Source organism: Ochotona princeps, chromosome 6 (genome assembly GCF_030435755.1).
Source record: "Ochotona princeps isolate mOchPri1 chromosome 6, mOchPri1.hap1, whole genome shotgun sequence".
In the NCBI taxonomy this organism is placed as follows: Eukaryota; Metazoa; Chordata; class Mammalia; order Lagomorpha; family Ochotonidae; genus Ochotona; species Ochotona princeps.
The window spans coordinates 1,483,299-1,501,675 of record NC_080837.1 but is presented as its reverse complement, the minus strand read 5'-3'; the positions used below and the strand labels follow the sequence as shown (position 1 = coordinate 1,501,675).

General features: G+C 43.5%; 1 protein-coding gene across 3 annotated transcripts in view; it reads right to left on the bottom strand.

Annotated features, from left to right (window-relative positions):
* Window positions 1-299: 299 nt before the first annotated feature.
* Window positions 300-18,377, bottom strand: part of LRRC49 (leucine rich repeat containing 49) — a 174,682-nt gene continuing 156,604 nt past the window's right edge. For all 3 annotated transcript variants that reach the window (XM_058665291.1, XM_058665294.1, XM_058665293.1), the window contains 2 exons: window positions 11,873-12,026; window positions 300-922 (listed from right to left, as the gene is read on the bottom strand). In XM_058665291.1, the coding sequence (XP_058521274.1) occupies window positions 719-922; window positions 11,873-12,026 (358 nt within the window). In that variant the 3' untranslated portion in view covers window positions 300-718. The remainder of the gene's footprint in view (window positions 923-11,872; window positions 12,027-18,377) is intronic.

The window sequence follows — 18,377 nt, the reverse complement described above, 5'->3', positions numbered from 1 at the left end:
CAATGAGATCGATTCGCCTTGCACCTCTGACACTTCTGAGTCACAGGCCACAGGCACAGCAGAGGAGCCGGAGAAGAACCTGCAGGAAGCAACACGTCCCAGAGAGACGGACTCACTGACATGTATATTGCACACGCACTCAATACCCCTTCCAAGAAAGCTTCAGGTGCCTCCCCAGATGGGAGTCACGCCCATATTCTCTGCCCCCAGTGGCTCTGGAAGACTGCCTTCTCTGACACTAAATGGGAAAAGGCGGACCAGGGGAAGGAGGCAGAAAACACTTTTTTCTTTAAACTAATGTATTCATAAGTTTATTTTTCAGTCATAAAAAAGAACATATTTTGGCTTTGAAACCAAGACATAAAATAATAAGACAAGTAAGTGACAGCCATCAGCTGAAAGTGGGTGAAGCATCTCAGGTTAACCATCAGCGGATACTGCAGGCCTGGGGCCGGGCGGGGCTCAGGCACAGTGAGGACAGGAGGGCAGGGGTTGGCTCGCGGCCCTGGCCGCCTCTGGGACCTGCTGGGCTCCGGAGCACCCTTGGGCCTGCGCACCCAGGAGGTCACTCCTCCCTTTTGAGCAGCGGGCTGTGATGCTGCAATGCTAGCTAGCCTGTCTAGTTTGTGGGATAGTGCAGTGGTTTCACGTGTTTGACCTATGTATTTGCAATCTTTAGACAATGAAGGTGCCTGAGCCAGCCAAGGCCAAAGCATCTCTATTTATGGTCGGTGATCTGCTGCAGGCAGAGCTTCATGTAGGCGTTCTTATTGCGGATCTCAATGACGGCGTCCCTCACGAGCTCAATGAACAGTTGTGGCCAAAGCTTCTGCAAGGCTTCGTTCTTCCTGTTGATCTCTGTGGCTCCCTTCACAAGGTCCTCCACGTACATCTTGCAGAATTTCTTTTTTTCCTTTATTTCCTGTTGAAACACACATTCACACACACACATAAGATTTTGCATGAAGTCTTCATTAATGCAAAAGCCAAACAAGTGGCTGAAGCAGAAAAAGCTGGAACAGCCAGGGCAGGGATTCCTCCCAGAGAGAGAGAGAAAGAGCGAGCGAGCGAGAGAGAGAGAAAGAGAGAGAGAGATCTGCTGGGTGTCAGTGGCCACAGGACACTGCGGCCTCATCTGACAGCTGCTGCACCATGACTACCGTGGCTCTGACTCTGCCCGGCTGGCTCAGGGTACACAGGCCAGCACAGCACAGGCTCAGGGCCCCGTGTGGTGCCCACGGCTGCACTAGGGCATCGGCCCTAAGAACGTCTGTTGAATGATGTGGGCCTGGATGGTGTGTGGCACCTTCGAGACCCACACTCTGACAGTTGTTATAGCAAAGCCTGGGATGGCATATTGTGCAGATTCACGTGACAAAGCTGGAGAATAGGTACAAGAAGGAACAGTGAACAGCTACAAGCCTAAGACCCAGAACATGGCTCTCTAAACAGTGTGTCCACAAAACCTCTAGGCCTGGCAGTATGTCAACGAGAGACCTTGTCCTGAGTGCGTGGACAGAGCACATCAGGGCACTGGCCCTCAAGTCTATTCCAGAGGCCACAAAACAGCCATTTAATTTACTGCAAGAATTTAGCATTTTTCTTGGCTACTGATACTTTGGAGGGTGTTGCGGCACCGACACTGAAGTTGTCGTTAAATACACGGGAAAGTCAGTGCAATCAGAGAAAGAGAATCAGTATAATAATGGAAGTGCTTATATCCACACTGATGGAAAAAAGAACAAATGGCAGTGCGACAACAGATGTAACTACTTAGGAAAGGAGCTATAACTTCCCAACCGAAACCAAAACACTCAAATAATTTCAAGATGAAGTAGAGCTAAATTTAAAATAGAACTCTCGTCACCAAAACTATGCCTGTGAAGATCTGTAATAAGAAAAACTGCTTATGTTAAAAGCTAAATGACAAGAGAAAAATTCGGACAATGTTCTTCAAAAGTTATATTTTTATGTATTTGAAAAGCAGGGTGAGGACAGAGAGAGAGAGAGAGAGAGAGAGAGAGAGAGAGATCTTCAGTCTGTTGGTTCACTTTACAAAAGCCTGCACCAGTTGGGGCTGGGGTTGGGGCTAGAGCTGGAGCTGGGGCTGGAGCTGGGGCAAAGACGGCAGCTGTGGACCCTCTGTCCAGGTCTCCCACATGGGAGAAGGGACTCAAGCATGTGAGCTGACACCTGCTGCTTCTCAGGAAGCTGGGTTGGAAGCAGAGGGAGAATTCAAACCCAGGCGCTACACTATGGAATGTGGACACTACCACGTGACAGCTTAATATCTGTGCCCAAACACCCACACTCAAATTGAAATGTTGATGGAGTCTAGATTATATGAATGTATGCATTTGTCAAAAACTTAGCAACTGTACACATGAAACACATTTTAGTATGTAAATTTTAGCTCTAAAGAAGAAATGAGGGGCCAGCGTGGCATAATAGGTAGATGCCATCATCTGTGATGCAGATACTCCATGTGGGGTGCTGGTTTGTGTTCCAGCTGCTCCTCATTTGAATCAGCTCCCTGCTAAAAACCAGAAAAAAAGCAAGAGAAGATAGCTCAAGTTTCCAAGTGTCTGGGCCCCTCCCACCCATGTGGGAAACCCAGATGAAGCTCCTGGCTTCAGTCCGGCCCAGCTGTGGCTGTTGCAGCCACAAGGGGAATAAACCAAGAGAGGGTAGCTTTCTGCCTCTCCCCTTCTCTCTATTATTCTTGCTTGTAAATAAATAAATTTCCTTTTAAAAAATTAGAAATTCTAGCAACTATTATAATTAACAATATGTATGCTAAATTATTTAGGGAGAAGCAAATTAATTTTTGCAGTGACTTATTGATATAAAACAACCAACCAAGGTGAACAGATGAGTGGGCAGCTGTGTGACTGAGCAAGTGCCCTGCGTGATGATAATGCCAGTTTTGAGTGTGCGAGTATGCACTTCAACCCCTTTCAGCTTTGCTTTCTGCTTGAAAATTTTTTTTATTAATTATTTTGCATTATGTGACAGTTTCATAGGCTCTGGGAATCCCCCCACCCCTCCCACGCCCCTCCCCCCTGATGGATTCCTCCACCTTGATGCAGTATTACAGTTCAAATTCAATCAAGATTCTTTCCTTGCAAGCATAGAGTCCAGCTACTTATTGTCCAGATGGTTTGAACAGTTTCTTGGGGAGACCATTTCTGGTCCGAAGTTAGAGCTGGTAGAATATCATCCCAGTCAATTAAGAGTCCCAATATAACATCAACATCTGCTTGAAATTTTTTTTTAAAGATTTATTTTATTTTTATTACAAAGTCAGATATACTGAGAGAAGGAGAGATAGAGAGGAAGTGGAGCTGCCGGGATTAGAACCAGTGGCCATATGGGATCAAGGCGAGGACCTTAGCCACTAGGCCACGCTGGGGTCCTTAGGAAACTATTAAACAGTATGCAATCATGCATGATTTTCTTCCTCTGTACTATTTTTCTTTCTTCTCCTAATGTTCAAAAACTTTAAAACAATGAATAATGTTGACATTCCTGTTGAAGTTAATAATGAATCCAAATCACACTGACCTTTCCTAGCAGGTACATTTTGAAAATGTCCTTACAAGGGACATTATAAGAAGACATATCTGCACAATGACTCACCATTTGAGGTCAACATGCTAATCTGATATTGTTCTTGTGCCAAAACAATAGGTCAAGTGTTGATCTGTCATGAAAAGGTAGCCAGATTTTGAAGGAGGATGACAACCAGACAGTTCCAGCTGCTTTGTCTGACCAGCCTGACTTGGGTGACAGACACCCAGTCTGGGGCATCATTACATGCGCTGCTGGTTGATGGCAGCACTCAGCACAGCTGAGCCACATGGGTGCTGGCAGCTGCCAGGAGAAAGACAAGTGTGGGACAGTGACTGGGGACAGCCATGCTTGCACTGGGGGAAACATCTGGCCAGCGGGCAGTATAAGGCCCGCAAACCCACTCATTCTGACCCTGCAAAGGCAGCTAGCTGCAGGTGGCACCCAACCAATTCAATCACTCTACAATGGGCTAATTCTCAAGTTGACAGTTGCATGTGGCTGGAGAAAGGGCCCTTGGCAGAAGGAAGTTCGGGCTCTTGCTTTAAAGCAAGCAGGTGCTACACAAAAGCCAATGACTGCCTTCAAACTGCATTTTGGACCAAATTTAAAGAGACAAAGTTCTGGTGTTGAGACTTGAGATAGAATAACTGAAGGGTAATACATGTTAAAATAACTTTTAAAGGAGGTATTTTATGAAAGCATCTTTAAATGATGGAATAAAATGCCCTTTGTACAACGCATGGCTTAACCTTCGAGTTGTAACTTCCTCTATCCGAGCACACAGGAACTATGCTGGAACTCCATGTTCTGTGCTCACCTTGGTCAGCACAGGTGTGTCTGTAAGCAGGGCACACTGTCTCATCTCCTCTGTTCCACGCCTGGCTCTCAGTGTCCCTGCAACTCAGCAGGTATCTGTGTGTGCAGACAGCCTGAGAGGAGCCCACTACCCACTCCTCTCTTGCCCTGGCCCACCAAGGAGTTGTCACACTTTGAATAATGCTTTTTCTGTCCTCAGATGCTTTTAGATATTTGTTTGTTTGTATCTCACGATGTCCCCCTGAGGTTCACAAAGTCAGCACTACACAAGTGATTTTCCTGATCAGTGATGGACTTTATAAAGTTCATATTGTTCCTGGCAGTTCACTGGACTAGAGTTTCATTGTTATGAGGATAGCTGGGGGTGGGGGAAGAAAGAAGGTCACACGTATAATCTATTATATAGCAACCCTAACCATAATGATATTTGTAGTAGAATTTAATCCCAATTTCCACTTCATGAACAGCAAGCGAGATCTGTATTCTAAGAACAATGCCTTATAGAAAACTCTCCTCTTTGAAGGCTGTGTGGGGGCAGCGTGGAGATGGCTCATACACATGAATAGCTAACTGTGAAGACAAAACAGCGCATAAGGGCAAAGACGGTGAGTGTTCAGAAGTGGGGATCCCTCCAAGCCGGGGCACCCAATTTGGAAGGCACTGTGACGCCCTGCATGTTCAGAACCAGACAGCTCAGTTCTGGAGGCAGCAGCGGCTGTCATGTGGCCCTGAGCAGTCCACCTAAGTCTGCAGCTCCTATGGCAGGATTTCTCCAAGTCTCTGCAGGGTTATGTCCATCTGAAACCTCCTTTAGATGGGTCAGGAGAATGGACAATGACCAAGCAACAGAATTACGCTATGCATAACAAAATATGTTTGACGAAGAGTGGCCTGACCTCAACTGAGAGTGCTCCTTTCCTAACCTTCTCCACAAGTCAGGCTAGATACAAGATAGAATGAGTACCGTGTGCTGCAGCAACTTGAGTACTTTTCAAGATATGAGAAGCACAGTGTAAGCGAAGGACCTGGGCCGCGGCTCAAGGACTGAAGCACATGGCAAGGTCTCTGAGGGAGTGAGTGGTAGGGATAGGCTCAAACCCAAGGCTCCTGTCAGCCTAAAGATCTTTCCAAAATATTCTGTGGATTCATATTCCTTCTTTTCCATTCAAAATTGCCCCAACATTCTTTGTCTTGACTTCTTTATTGCTTATTGATTGTTCGAGTCCCTTTCATTAAAACTGCCCATATGACTCCACTGAAGCTATTTCTACATTGAAAAAAAAAAAAACCACAAGATGACCTTGACTGTCAAATTGACCAACAATTTTCTTTTATAATTCGTGCACTCTAGATATTTAAAAACTTGCAAGCTGTCCAATCATGGTCATAAAGCTTTTCTTATTTAAAAAAAAAAAAAACTAAAAACTTTAAAGTTTGCTTTTTCACTTAGGTTTTTGCTTGATCTGGAGTTAAATTCTGCTATCTGGGGTGAAGGAAGAGTCCAGTGTGCTTTGCTGAGGGGACACCCCCTTTTCTCAAGACCACGTGCTGCCTAATCATACCCTCTAATATCATTAACAAGTTTCTCCATCCTCTGGGGGCGGCTCTGGCTCCCTGCTTCGTCTGCCAGCCCGGTATTCCTGACTCTGTGTAAGGGCAGTTCCTCTCTGTCGAGGCAAGGGCTCCTTGGGTCCTTTGCTCTATCAGACATCTTCCAGAATCAGCTCATATCTGAAGCAGAACTGCCTTAAAAGGATGAATACTATCAGGCAGAACTGATATCTTTGCAATGCAGAGAGTTTCCCTGAACACAAACTTTCTATTTATTCTTCAATACTCTTTAAGGACTTTTCTCCCCCCCACACACAAAAAAAGTATAGAGTTACAGAGAGGGAGGGGGGTCAAGCAAAGGAAGACAGATTAAAGAGAGATCTACCGACTGCTGCTTCATGCCTTAGGTGGACATAATAGCCAGCACTGGACCAGGCTGAAGTCAGGAGCTTCCAACATGGGTGGAGGTGGATGCCCAAACACTTGGACCATCTTCTACTGCTTTTCCCAGGCTATTAGCGAGCATCTGGATCTGAGGCTGAGCAGCCATGATGAACTGGCGCCCATATTGGATGCCAGTGTCACAGGCAATGGCTTTATCCACTATACCACAGCACCAGCTCCTTAAACAGCTTTCAATATAACCGCCTAATATAATTCAAAAGGGTTTGTATACATACTTCATTCTTCAGTTTGACAGTTTTGTTATAGTAAATGGTTAAATTTTGAATTTATCTTTGAGTGAGTAATTCTACTAGGTTGGATTGCTGAATCTTTCTAACTAAAAGCTAAAAGATCTTTATGATTTAGAGGACTCGTTACAAACTGTTTTTACAGTTTGTCATATGCCTTTGCTTATCTCAGCCCCAGGAAGACCTTTCGCATCCCAAGCGTACATATTGACTTCATATAGTTTCTTCCAGAATTTTTACACTTTCATTATAAACTTTAAAATCTGCCCTAGTTGGATGTGTGCCAGATGTCCAAATATCATGTTTCTTTTTTCTTAGGTCCGCAGTCACCTGTTGGACAGTCCATCTGACTTGCTTGAGACCGCCTTTGTCGTGTCTCATATTCTCTTCGCATTTGGACAGAGACACTTCCTGTCCCACCCAACGGGACAGTGTTGTCACAGACACCAGTTCTGCTCAGAAGAAGGCTCTCTAATGTGCCTTACTATCCCCTGAGGCAGACTTCGCATTGCTCTTTGCTTCCAGAGTTTCTGTGGCCATTTTTTTACTTTTCCACATGTACTTTAAGATCACCGTGTTTTTTTTGATTTTATATATATATATATTTTTTATTAATTATTTTGCATTATGTGACAGTTTCATAGGCTCTGGGAATCCCTCCACCCCTCCCCCTCCCCTCCCCCCTGGTGGATTCCTCCACCTTGATGCAGTATTACAGTTCAAATTAAGATCACCGTGTTTTTAAAAAGCTTAAAAAATGTTGGTATTTTCATTGAGAACATTCTACATTTTTAAGGATTTACTTGAGATCTTTCTTATGCAAAACACGACAAGTTTTTCTCATTTGCCTAATTCTTTTGCTTGCTTGATTAATGTTTTAAAATTTTCTTTCGAAAGATCTGAGAGGCCCATTGCCGGCCAATCATGAGGTATTTTATCTTTGTGTGTTGCTTATAGTACGGGAGGTCTTTCCTCCCATTTTAACCTCTCTCTGCTTGTTATTTGTAATATGGAAGCTGTTGGCGTCTGCTGTTTTGAATTTTCTTACAGCTTTTTGAACTTTCTCAATTCTCTTGGGATTTTGAAACGGTCCACAATGTTGTCTGCAACTCATAAGTTGACTCCCTTCTTTTCATGTTCTTGCCTAACTGCACTGTCTATCCAGGAAATGATCACGGTGATGTCAGGCATCCTTGTCCTGACATTAACTCCAGTGTTTCATTTCTGAGTAGAAATTGACCTCAAACTTGGAAACTTAAAATATGGCTTGGCTGGGAGTCCTCAAGACCTCACAGGCTGCCAGTGCTGCCCATGCTCTTCATGTACTGCTTCCTTCTGGGGCTCAGGAGGGTGCTGGCAGGATTCAGTTCTCTTGGTTACAGGACAAAAGTTGTTGGCCAGGGGCTATCAGTTCCTGGGAGCATCTCATGCGTCCTTGTCATGGGACCTCTCCAAACATGGCAGATGAGCCTTTAAGGCCACCAGACACTCTGCCAGGGAAGTTGAACCTTCTTCTAAAGAACTAGCCCAACTGGGTTTGGCTGACTTGGAACAAACACTTTTCCTTGAACTCAGTTGGCATCACCGATTAAGGATACAGATCCTATCTGCAAACTCCTATTCTGCTTGTCATTTTCTGTTGGTTAGTGGCAAGTCCCAGGTTTCCCCTACAGCAGGACAGAGAGATGATCAGGGGGTGGATATCAGAATCCCAGTTTCCCCAGGTAGCATGATACTTATCTTCTAATCTTGACCTATCCGTTTACTGAGCCAAACCTTAAGAATGGGTGTTGAATTGTGTGAAATTCCCTTTTAATATTAACAGAAATAATGATTTTTCATCTTATACCTACAAGTCTTAATGTGCAGCTACTGGATCTTGCTGGGATTCTTAGAATACACTGCAACTGGCTATGATGTTTGTTATTCATTTAATGCTCTGTAAGCTAATTGATGAACAGTTTTAAAGAATCTTGCATTAATATTCTTACGTGTCTGACCTGGCCTTTTCTTTTCCTGTGTGATAATATGTCATGCTGTCTGCCTTGAAGTGGTGGCAATATTTTCCTTATTTTTCAGTAACTGGAAACAATTTAAAAATCATTATCAATTATCTGTTCCTACAAGTTGGGCAAAGTTATCTATGAAACTGTCCTTGTTTTACATACAGCTCTTTGACATTTTAATAAATTTGTTTATGAAAGTCAATACACTTGGATTTCCCAAATATACTGATTAATTTCTTCTGACTCAGGACCAGCTATGTTCAGGGAAAGGACTTCCAACAATTGCTGGCTTAGCTTTCATTTTCCTCTTTTGCAAATACCAGGAGGTCTCTGTTGCCTCTCTTTCCCATAGCCCTCTACTACCTGTCCTCTCTCACCCTTTAACTCCGCCCCGTCTGCACTCATTCACCAGGACTGCTCATGGGCTCTGGGCTTCCCTGATCTGGCTTGTGCTTCATGGTCTTACAGCCACATCATGCTAACTTTCAGAGGCTCCTGTTGCCTTTTGCCATACACTTCTCACCTATCCTTCATGATTAAGTATCTGACAGCCTCTTTGCTAGAGAGCCTCTGGATGTGGGTTTGCTAGCTCTCCTCCACTCTCCTGATTGACTGATTTATGTTTGCAGCCCCCATTAGAATGTGACAGCCATGAGGGCAAGGGCCTATTGTGTCTACAGTATGTGCTGAGTGAGCGAGGTATGTAGACAGGGCTAAGACAAGGTAACTGACTTCAGGTTGTTGAAGGGCTTCCTTAAGGAAATATCTCTTTGCCACATAAAGGTGGCAATAGAATTGTAAAAGCTACTGGAAGGCAGATATAAACTTCATGCAGCTCAGACTTCATGCTCAGAGCTATTCAGTAGCGGACAACTACCTCATGGGGCTCTGACCTTCCTTCTATTAGAAGAACCTAAATCAGAATTTGAACCTCTTTCAGGATGCCAACAAAACTATCATTGCACTGTTTTCCAGTGATTTTTCAGAGACACTTCTGGCTGGGGAGGGGCTGAAGGGAAACGAGAAGGACAGATGATCCAGCTGTGGAAAGCACCGAATGCCCTACTTTTCTACTCTAACACCAGCAGCTCTGCTGTTTTGCTTTGTTTTGCCAATACTGGGTTTCAACTACAATATGATTTGAATAAAAAAAAATCCCACTGTGCTTAAAACAAAACAACAACAACAAAAAAACTTAAACAGGACTAGACGTGATGGCTCAGTGGCTATATCCTCACCTTGCTAAGTGCTTGGATCCCATATGGGCACCAGTGCATGCCCCAGCTGCTCCACTTCCCATCCAGCCCCCTACGTGCGGCCTGGAAAAGCAGTAGAGGACGGCCTAAAGCCTTGGGATCCTGCACTTGCATGGGAGACCTGAAAGAAGCTCCTGGCTCCTGGCTTTGGATCTTTGTGGCCACTTGGGGAGTGAACCAATGGACAGAAGATCTTTCTCTCTGTCTTTCCTTCTCCATGTAAGTCTGCCTTTCCAATAAAAATAAATAAATCTTTTAAAAAAAAGCCTTGAATACTACTTACCTGGTTATTTCACTTCCAGATTATATGTTTATATAATATAGAATTAATTATTTTAAATTATAGTTACTTAGGATAAGTATTAATTAGAAATTCACACAATATACAGTAAACTATAGAATCACTAAATTACATGTATGTATATAAATGTGCATATTCTGTGTGAGGACATACACAGATCTTCCTCTTGGTAAGCTATATGCATGTTTCTCTTTTTTTTTAAGATTTATTTATTTTTATTACAAAGTCAGATATACAGAGAGGAGGAGAGACAGAGAGGAAGATCTTCCGTCCGATGATTCACTCCCCAAGTGAGCACAACGGCCGGTGCTGCGCCGATCTGAAGCAGGGAACCAGGAGCTTCTTCCGGGTCTCCCACACGGGTGCAGGGTCCCAAATCTTTGGGCCATCCTCAACTGCTTTCCCAGGCCACAAGCAGGGAGCTGGATGGGAAGTGGAGCTGCGGGATTAGAACCGGGGCCCATATGGGATCCCGGCATGTTCAAGGCAAGTACTTAAACCACTAGGCCACTGCGCCAGGGCCCTGCATGTCTCTTTTTATATGATTTATCTCTACATGTATCAGTCTAGCTCCATATGCTTTTTGAGGAACCGTATGAATCTGTCTTCTTCCCTATATAGATCTCTTTCCTCCTACAACTCCCTGCATGTAAGTCACAGATGCTCAATGAATGTGTCTACTTTATCTTCTTTGGTCTTTTTGGGGCCTCCAAGCTCCTCGCTGGGACAAGCATTTTGGTCCAATGACTAAGAGGACAATCAGGACACTTGGGAGTCCTCGGCTTTCCTATGAGCTACACCAAGGTAGGCACTGCACGCTTAGCTATTTTGTGGCTCCTAAAGCAGCACAACATGAATTTTTCCGATAATCTCTGAGCACAGGGCTGGGTACTTGACTCAGTAGCAGAAGTTGCCACTTGGGATGCCCACCTCCCGCACTACAGATACTGGTTTGAGTCTGGGTTACTCTGTTCCTGCCAGTGTGCACCTTGGGAAGCAACAGATGGTGGCCCAAGTACTTGCAGTCCTGCCACCTGCATGAGTGACCCAGATAGGTTTTCTTTGGCTTGGTCCAGCCCTGTCAGTGAACCAGCAGACAGAAGACATCTATCTCTCTGACTTTCAAAAACGAAATGAAAACAAATAAAAATCTAAAACTGCTCTGAACACATAAAGGAAGGACTGGTTCCATTATTTCTGGATAATAGCTATAGTGAGGAACAGAGCAGGCTTAAATTATTGTATGACTAATTGCATGAAATATCTAATCACAACACCATGGCCTAAGCCAAGGGGTCAGAAGTGGCAGTTCTGTTGTGGCCTCAGCTGGTCTGGCATGCGCGGGTCAGCACCACAGCAGGTCTCCATCCCTTTACAATTCAGCTGGGTCATGGCCCTTAGCCCTACTCTGGCCTAGACTTTTGGTATGGATTTCTCCTAAACTTTTTTTTTTTTTTCTGCTGAAACTAAGACACTGGAGCCATGGGCTCTCCTTCATCTTGGGATACTACTTCTTCCTAATTTCTTGGTGTCTACTGCATTCCACTTCACATGCTAGGCTAACATTCTGAGATGGGAAAAGGTTATCTTAACTAATGGTGAAAGGTCCAACCCCCCCAGACCGGGCCAGGTGCGAAGTATCCAGGCACTAATTCCAAATATGAATGATTGCCTTACCTCTAGCTTTTCATTATAAAAGTCTCTTGTGGTATAATTCAGCGTCGCACGATTTGTATTTTCCCCTACAAGTCTTTTGCTATCATTATTTTCTTCATTGACAATTCCAGGCTTTTTCCCTTTGGTTTCTAGTAGATACCGGAATTGCTTTTTCCTGTAGAAAAACAGAAAAGAGATTTAGAGACACACTTATTGGGCTTATTAAAATCGAGCTGCTTTTGTCGACTTTAGAGAGAAGCACATATTTCTGGGCATGCTTTGTGAGTTTCAGTTCATTATCTAGTGAGCTCAGGTTAGGACTCCAATCGTTCTAGTAATCCAATCAGACCAAACCATTTTGATCCAGTAACCATCCCTCATTAACATAAGCATGCCTCAAACACTTCTAAATTGCAAAAAGTCTACATTAATAGAAACAATACAAAAATCACATCACAGAGCACAAAACAACCCAACCCATGAAAGTGAAACAGGCAAAACTTTGAAAAATCTTCCTATTCAAAACACATCAGTTGTCTCTTGTAAATCACACAAATAGTTCACAATTCTGTTACACAGTTCAGTAGAATTACTCTTAAGTAGAACGTGGGCTGGAATACTGGTTTCAAATCATACAAAACAAAAACCAAAACACCAGTCACCTCCAACTGTTGGTGCAACACTCAGGCAAGATCCTGGCAGGAGGTTAAATAATGAAACAGGAAGCCTCCAGGACTAAGCAGGGAGGCAGAGATAGTCTCCAAGCTACACTCACAGAACAGCTCTGAATCCTCCTCCTCCAGCAACTTCCCCTTGTGGCTGTCACCACTCACAGTGCAGCTAAGGGATGTGGCAGGACCTACTCGCTCACCAGGAACTGCGAGGTGAGGACTGGGGTAGCGCAGGGGCACGCTTTTTAAAAAACTTCGTCTCTGATTTGCACGTATGACATTGCTTCAAAACTTTCATATGGTACAAGCTTGTGAAAAGTCGAAAGGGAGGGATTTCAAAAGTCACCACAAGTTTATAACAAATCTGCAATGAAGTGCTTGTATTTTTGATTTAGATTTTTGTAAAAAGAATTTTTGTAAAAAGTGAGGATCATGCTAAAATTTTATTTTCAAATAAAGTTTTCAATGAATGCTGCTACACAATGACATTTCCCACATCACTAAAATTACAATGTTAATAAGTAAATAAAAGCCAACTGTATACAGATCACAATTCACCTAATTAGTCCCTTTGACTGAATATTGAGGTATTATAATGCTTTTTATAAAGAAAAGGTAACACATAGCTTCTTACCAGCATCTATTTACTACTATCGCATGCATTTTCTCTTACTAATCTTTTAAAATAGTCAACTTCCCATTAGTTCTGTTTTTAATGTCATCCCTTTAACATCCTTCAGGTTCACTCTTCTTTCCTCTAATTTTGTGAGGTGCATTGATTTTTGGACTTTCTTTTTTCCTGATACACCCGCTTCAAGAGTAACATACTTTCATTTAGTACCAGTTTAATATAATCCTACAAGTTTTTTCTTTAAAGATTTATTTTATTTTTACTGGAAAGGCAAATATACAGAGAGGAGGAGAGACAAAGGAAGATCTTCCATCCAATGATTCACTCCCCAAGTGACCGCAATGGCCAGGGCTGAGCTGATCCGAAGCCAGGAGCCAGGAGCTTCTTCCAGGTCTCCCACTTGGGTGCAGGGTCCCCAAGGCACTGGACCATCCTTGACTGCTTTCCCAGGTCACAAGCAGGGAGCTGGATGGGAAGTGGAACTGCCGGGATTAGAACCGGCACCAATATGGGATCCCGGCACATTCAAGGCGAGGACTTTAGCCATTAGGCCACCACGCTAGGACCAATCCTACAAGTTTTAAAATGTAATATTTTTATTATATTTCAGTACAAACTAGTGTCAAATTACCATTATGAGATTGTCTTTAATATATGGGTTAATCAGAAATACATCTTGATTTCCAAATATATGGAGATTCCTGGCTATCATTCTGAAATTGGGCTAAAGTTTCAATTGCATTAACAGAGAACACATGCCAGGCAAGTTTGATTCTTTGCAATATGCTGACTTTTGCTTCCCGGATAGCTTTTGGTCAATTTTCATAAATGTTCTATATGTGTTGGAAAACAATGTGTATTTTGTAGTTGTTGGCAGGAATATTCCCTAAATGTCCATTAAGTCAAATCTGTTATCATATTATCAGTATTATCACATACTTGTTCTATTCATTAATTTAGTATCTATATTAAAAGTTCCCACCTTAATTGTGCATTTGTAGTTCTGTCCACTTGGGGGTTGTAAGTTTTTAAGGTTATCCTAACAGGTGTCTGCATATTTAAATTTGCTGTATCTTTCTGGCAAACAGAATCCACCATCATTTGACGTAATCTTTCTTTCTAGTATTAACCTCAAAGTTGGCTGAGTTCACAAGGGCTCTGTTTTTATTTTGGTTCAAATTTATATGGGTTATCCTTTCCCATTTTTTAAGTTTCCAAACTTCATTGCAGCCTTATGGCTCAGATGCGTCTCTTACAAACACATAGTTGAGCTTAATTTTCACTTCAATCTGATGACGTTTGGCTTTTCACCATAACCATCAGTGGACCTGTTTTATATAGCTGAGGCAGGCTGAGGTGGTAACGGCTGTGTTATGACTTCCTGGAAATAGACCTTAACTACCAGGCCAGAGGTCCACACTGATCGCAAATCTTAGAAGCCACATCAGCCCTAAAATACACGTCTGCCTATGTGTACAGGTTCAGGTTAGGAATAGTTTCAGTACATGAAACATACCACCCAGTACACAGAACACAACACTCAGTACAAAGGACACAGCACTCAGTACACAGAACACAGCACCCAGTACACAGAACATAGCACCCAGTACAGGACACAGCACATAGCACACAGTACACAGAACACAGCATCCAGTACAGGACACAGCACACAGCACTCAGTACAGGACACAGCACCCAGTACACAGAACACAGCACTCAGTACAGGACACAGCACTCAGTACAGGACACAGCACCCAGTACACAGAACACAAGCCTCAGTACAGGACACAGCACTCAATACACAGAACACAGCACTCAGTATGCCAGACACAGCACTCAATACAGCACACAGCACTCAGGACACAGAACACAGCACGCAGTACACAGAACATAGCACTCAGTACAAAACAGCACTCAGTACATAGAACACAGTACTCCGTGGAACACAGTACTCAGTACACAGAACACAGTACTCAGTACAGGAACAGCACTCAGTACACGAACAGCACTCAGTACACGAACAGCACTCAGTACACAGAACACAGCACTCAGTACATGGAACATAGCACTCAGTACATGGAACATAGCACTCAGTGCATGGACACAGCACACAGAACACAGCAGTTATTGTCCTGTCTTCTGTCTTCCACCATCGCTGTCTTGAAGACAACTGGTGTCTGTACTCCTTTTTAGATAGCCTCTCTTCTCTTAGTTGTTCAACAGCTGTTCTCCTTTGTTCCTTGGTTTCCTTGTGATAGAATCATGTGTAGGTTTCTTTCCATCTGTCTTCCTTTTGTTGGCTGAACTCTTTTAAGAGGTCGACTTGTGTCTTCCTCAGCTCTGGCATTAGGCTGCTGTTGTCTCTGCCCCATCCTCTGTCATGACTCTTGCAACCCTAGTCCAACAGATATTGAATCTTCTAACTCAGGTCATCTTTCAATTTCCTTGCCATTTTCCCACATATGCTCTTCTTTGATCTTTATGCTGGGTTCTTGAGTCCCTCTAACCCATCTCTCAGCTGACTTTTTTCAACTGTGTCTAAAATCTTCTCATTAATTTCTAATTTTACGTGTGTGTGTGTGTGTGCTTACTCTGTTGGGAGAGCTTACTCCTCCCCCCTCTTCCTCACTCCCACGACTCTGCAATCCTGTAGGTGCCTCAGTGGGCACCTCAGTCCCGGGTGATATTAGAGGTAGATATTAGGTCTCCCTTTCAAGTAGCTCTCGTGGCCCATGGCGTGGCACAGCCTGGTGCGGGGGGATTCCAGTTCCCAGGTTCTCCCGGCCTCTTTGTTTCCTTCTATACAATGGCTTTTCCTCCTCCATCCAGGTCACCTAGCTCCACGCTTTCCTCAATTCAGACTTCCTTTGCCCTTGTTTTGTTCCCAGGGTCCACCTGCCCCTCTCCCCCTGCTATGGGCGGGCACGTCCCTGTGTTAGCGACTCAGCAAAATTTGCTCACCGGATTTCAGTGGCCCTGGGAGGAGCCCTCCTTTATCCTGTCAGGTTGTGGTTCAGTCTTCCGCGTCTCTTTCACTGCTGCGTGCTTTCTCCGTCCTGGCCACACTCGGGGATTTCCCACAGTGTTCCCATGATTCTCTTCCTCTTGCCCTCTTAACTCTCATCCCCTCCTTTCCGCACTTTGTCTGTCAACTCCCATCCCCTACTTTCCGCACCCCCGGCCACATCAGCCTACCACTGTTGTCCATTTTTGCAGGAGTCTAATTTCACATTTTTTGTTTATAAAACTTCCTTTGGTTTTCTTCAGATATGCTGGGTGACTTTTTACATTTTTTCCTATCTCCAGATAGGTTCCAGTTTATTTTTCTCTTGTGAAATAGACTAAGCATAACCATCCCCTTTCCAATTGCAGGGAAAACAAGCCAACCCCATTTGAATCCCAGTTGCAACCTGTAAGATGTTCCTGCAAGTGGCAGCTCAGTCACAGCTGGGTGGATGAGCACAAGGTTCAGTGCTGACCTCCCCTTTATAGGAAACCACCAGCTCTGACCCACTGAAGCCCGCGGAAGGCTCTGTGCACAAGCAGCAAGCCGGTGCTCAGCCTTTCTGATGCTGAAAGCCCCAGATCCCTCATTCCAACGTTCCGTTTCCACCTTCAGCTGAGCATGAAATGCATAACATACATGATGCTAACTCAGTGGACATGGGTGCCCACCCTCTTCTACATACACATCTTCCCTTCCAGGATCACCCCCAAAATATCACAAGCAAGTGTATAACTTCCCTGACAGCAAGCCCAACAAGGCTTATGCCTCCTGCTTGCTTGGGGAGCTTGGTTCTGAGCCATGAGACTCCCCTGCTCCTGCCTTGGCCAGCCCACATCTAACCCTTTCTGCTTAAGGTGGGCTCAGATTTCTGGCTGGTTCCCATTGACATGCATGCTACAGAAGCACCCTTGTGTTCACTGCCTGCTTACAATTTCACAGTTTTGGAGTTTAATGCAGCAACTTTTCAAAAGTATTCCTGGGTCTGTGTCCACGGACTGTTTTTCTGTTAGTTCTTACACATGGTGGCTTAGTTTTGTGTGTGTGTGTGTGTGTGTGGTTATTTATTAATTTTTCTATTGTGTGCTGGCCATTACCCTTGAAAATCATCGGTGGGGATTCTTGGAGGCAAAGTGGAAAATAATCTCCTGAGAGGAAATGTGTTTGCTCTTCCCAGAGAGCTAGAGAAAGTGACGTTTAAACTTTGATAGCGTTGTGAAGCCACCCGTGTGTTATGCATTCAGGCCGTCAGTCTGCCTGAGGGCTGCTTTTGGTTTATAGCTTCTCAGCAATGACCTTCTCTTTTCTGCTTAAACCAGGGAACTTTTGTAGGAAATCCTGAAAACAGGAGAGGTAGGCTCACTCCTGACACAACCTCTCCCTGATGGTGTCGCCAACCACCTGGGAAGGTCTCCAGTCACGCTCACCTGTGTATATTTAACATACTGATTTTTTAAAGTGTGTTAACTGCATTATTTAAATCCTCCATAGTCTTTTTTTACTTTGGTTTATTTGACCGGATTTATGAGCGTAGTATATCAATGATATCCTACTATAATAATGAAATTTGCTGATATGTACTTTATTGGTTGCCACGTGGAGAAGGTGTGATTTTGGTTACATTGTTTTATGACATGGTTTTTGGTGACTAGCAGCTTTCAGTCTCATCAGTTATATTATCAGTAATATTAACAGTCCCTTTACATTTTCAATCCCTTGGATATTCAGTCTTTAGGGGTTTCTTTGGCAACGCTGCACAAAAACAGCACCTCATCAATTTTTTCTACAAGCTGAGAGCTACTGTCTCTTAATAAGAGGATTTATTCATTAACATTTATCATGGCAAATCATATACTTTTCTATTTTCCTACCTTCTTTCTGAAAATTAGTTAACTAGTTCTATAGCTTTCTATCAGCAGACCTTAAAAATTTCAGACGTGTAGTTAAATACCTGTTTTCCGTAATTTTTTGTGAATTAGTATCTATTCTCTCTCCTAAACAGGGAAGGAAACTTTGCCTACTTTCATTCTCTGAGAATTTCTCGGAATTTAAATTTTCAGACTATAAAATCATTCTATGCAGAAATATTTGCTTAGGCAACCATAATGTTTGTTGATGACTTTCTACACTGTAATTTCTTGAATACAATACCCCCTTTGTATTTGTTTTTTGTTTTGTTTTTCAAAATAGCTTTCTGGATTCTGAAACAAACTTAAGACT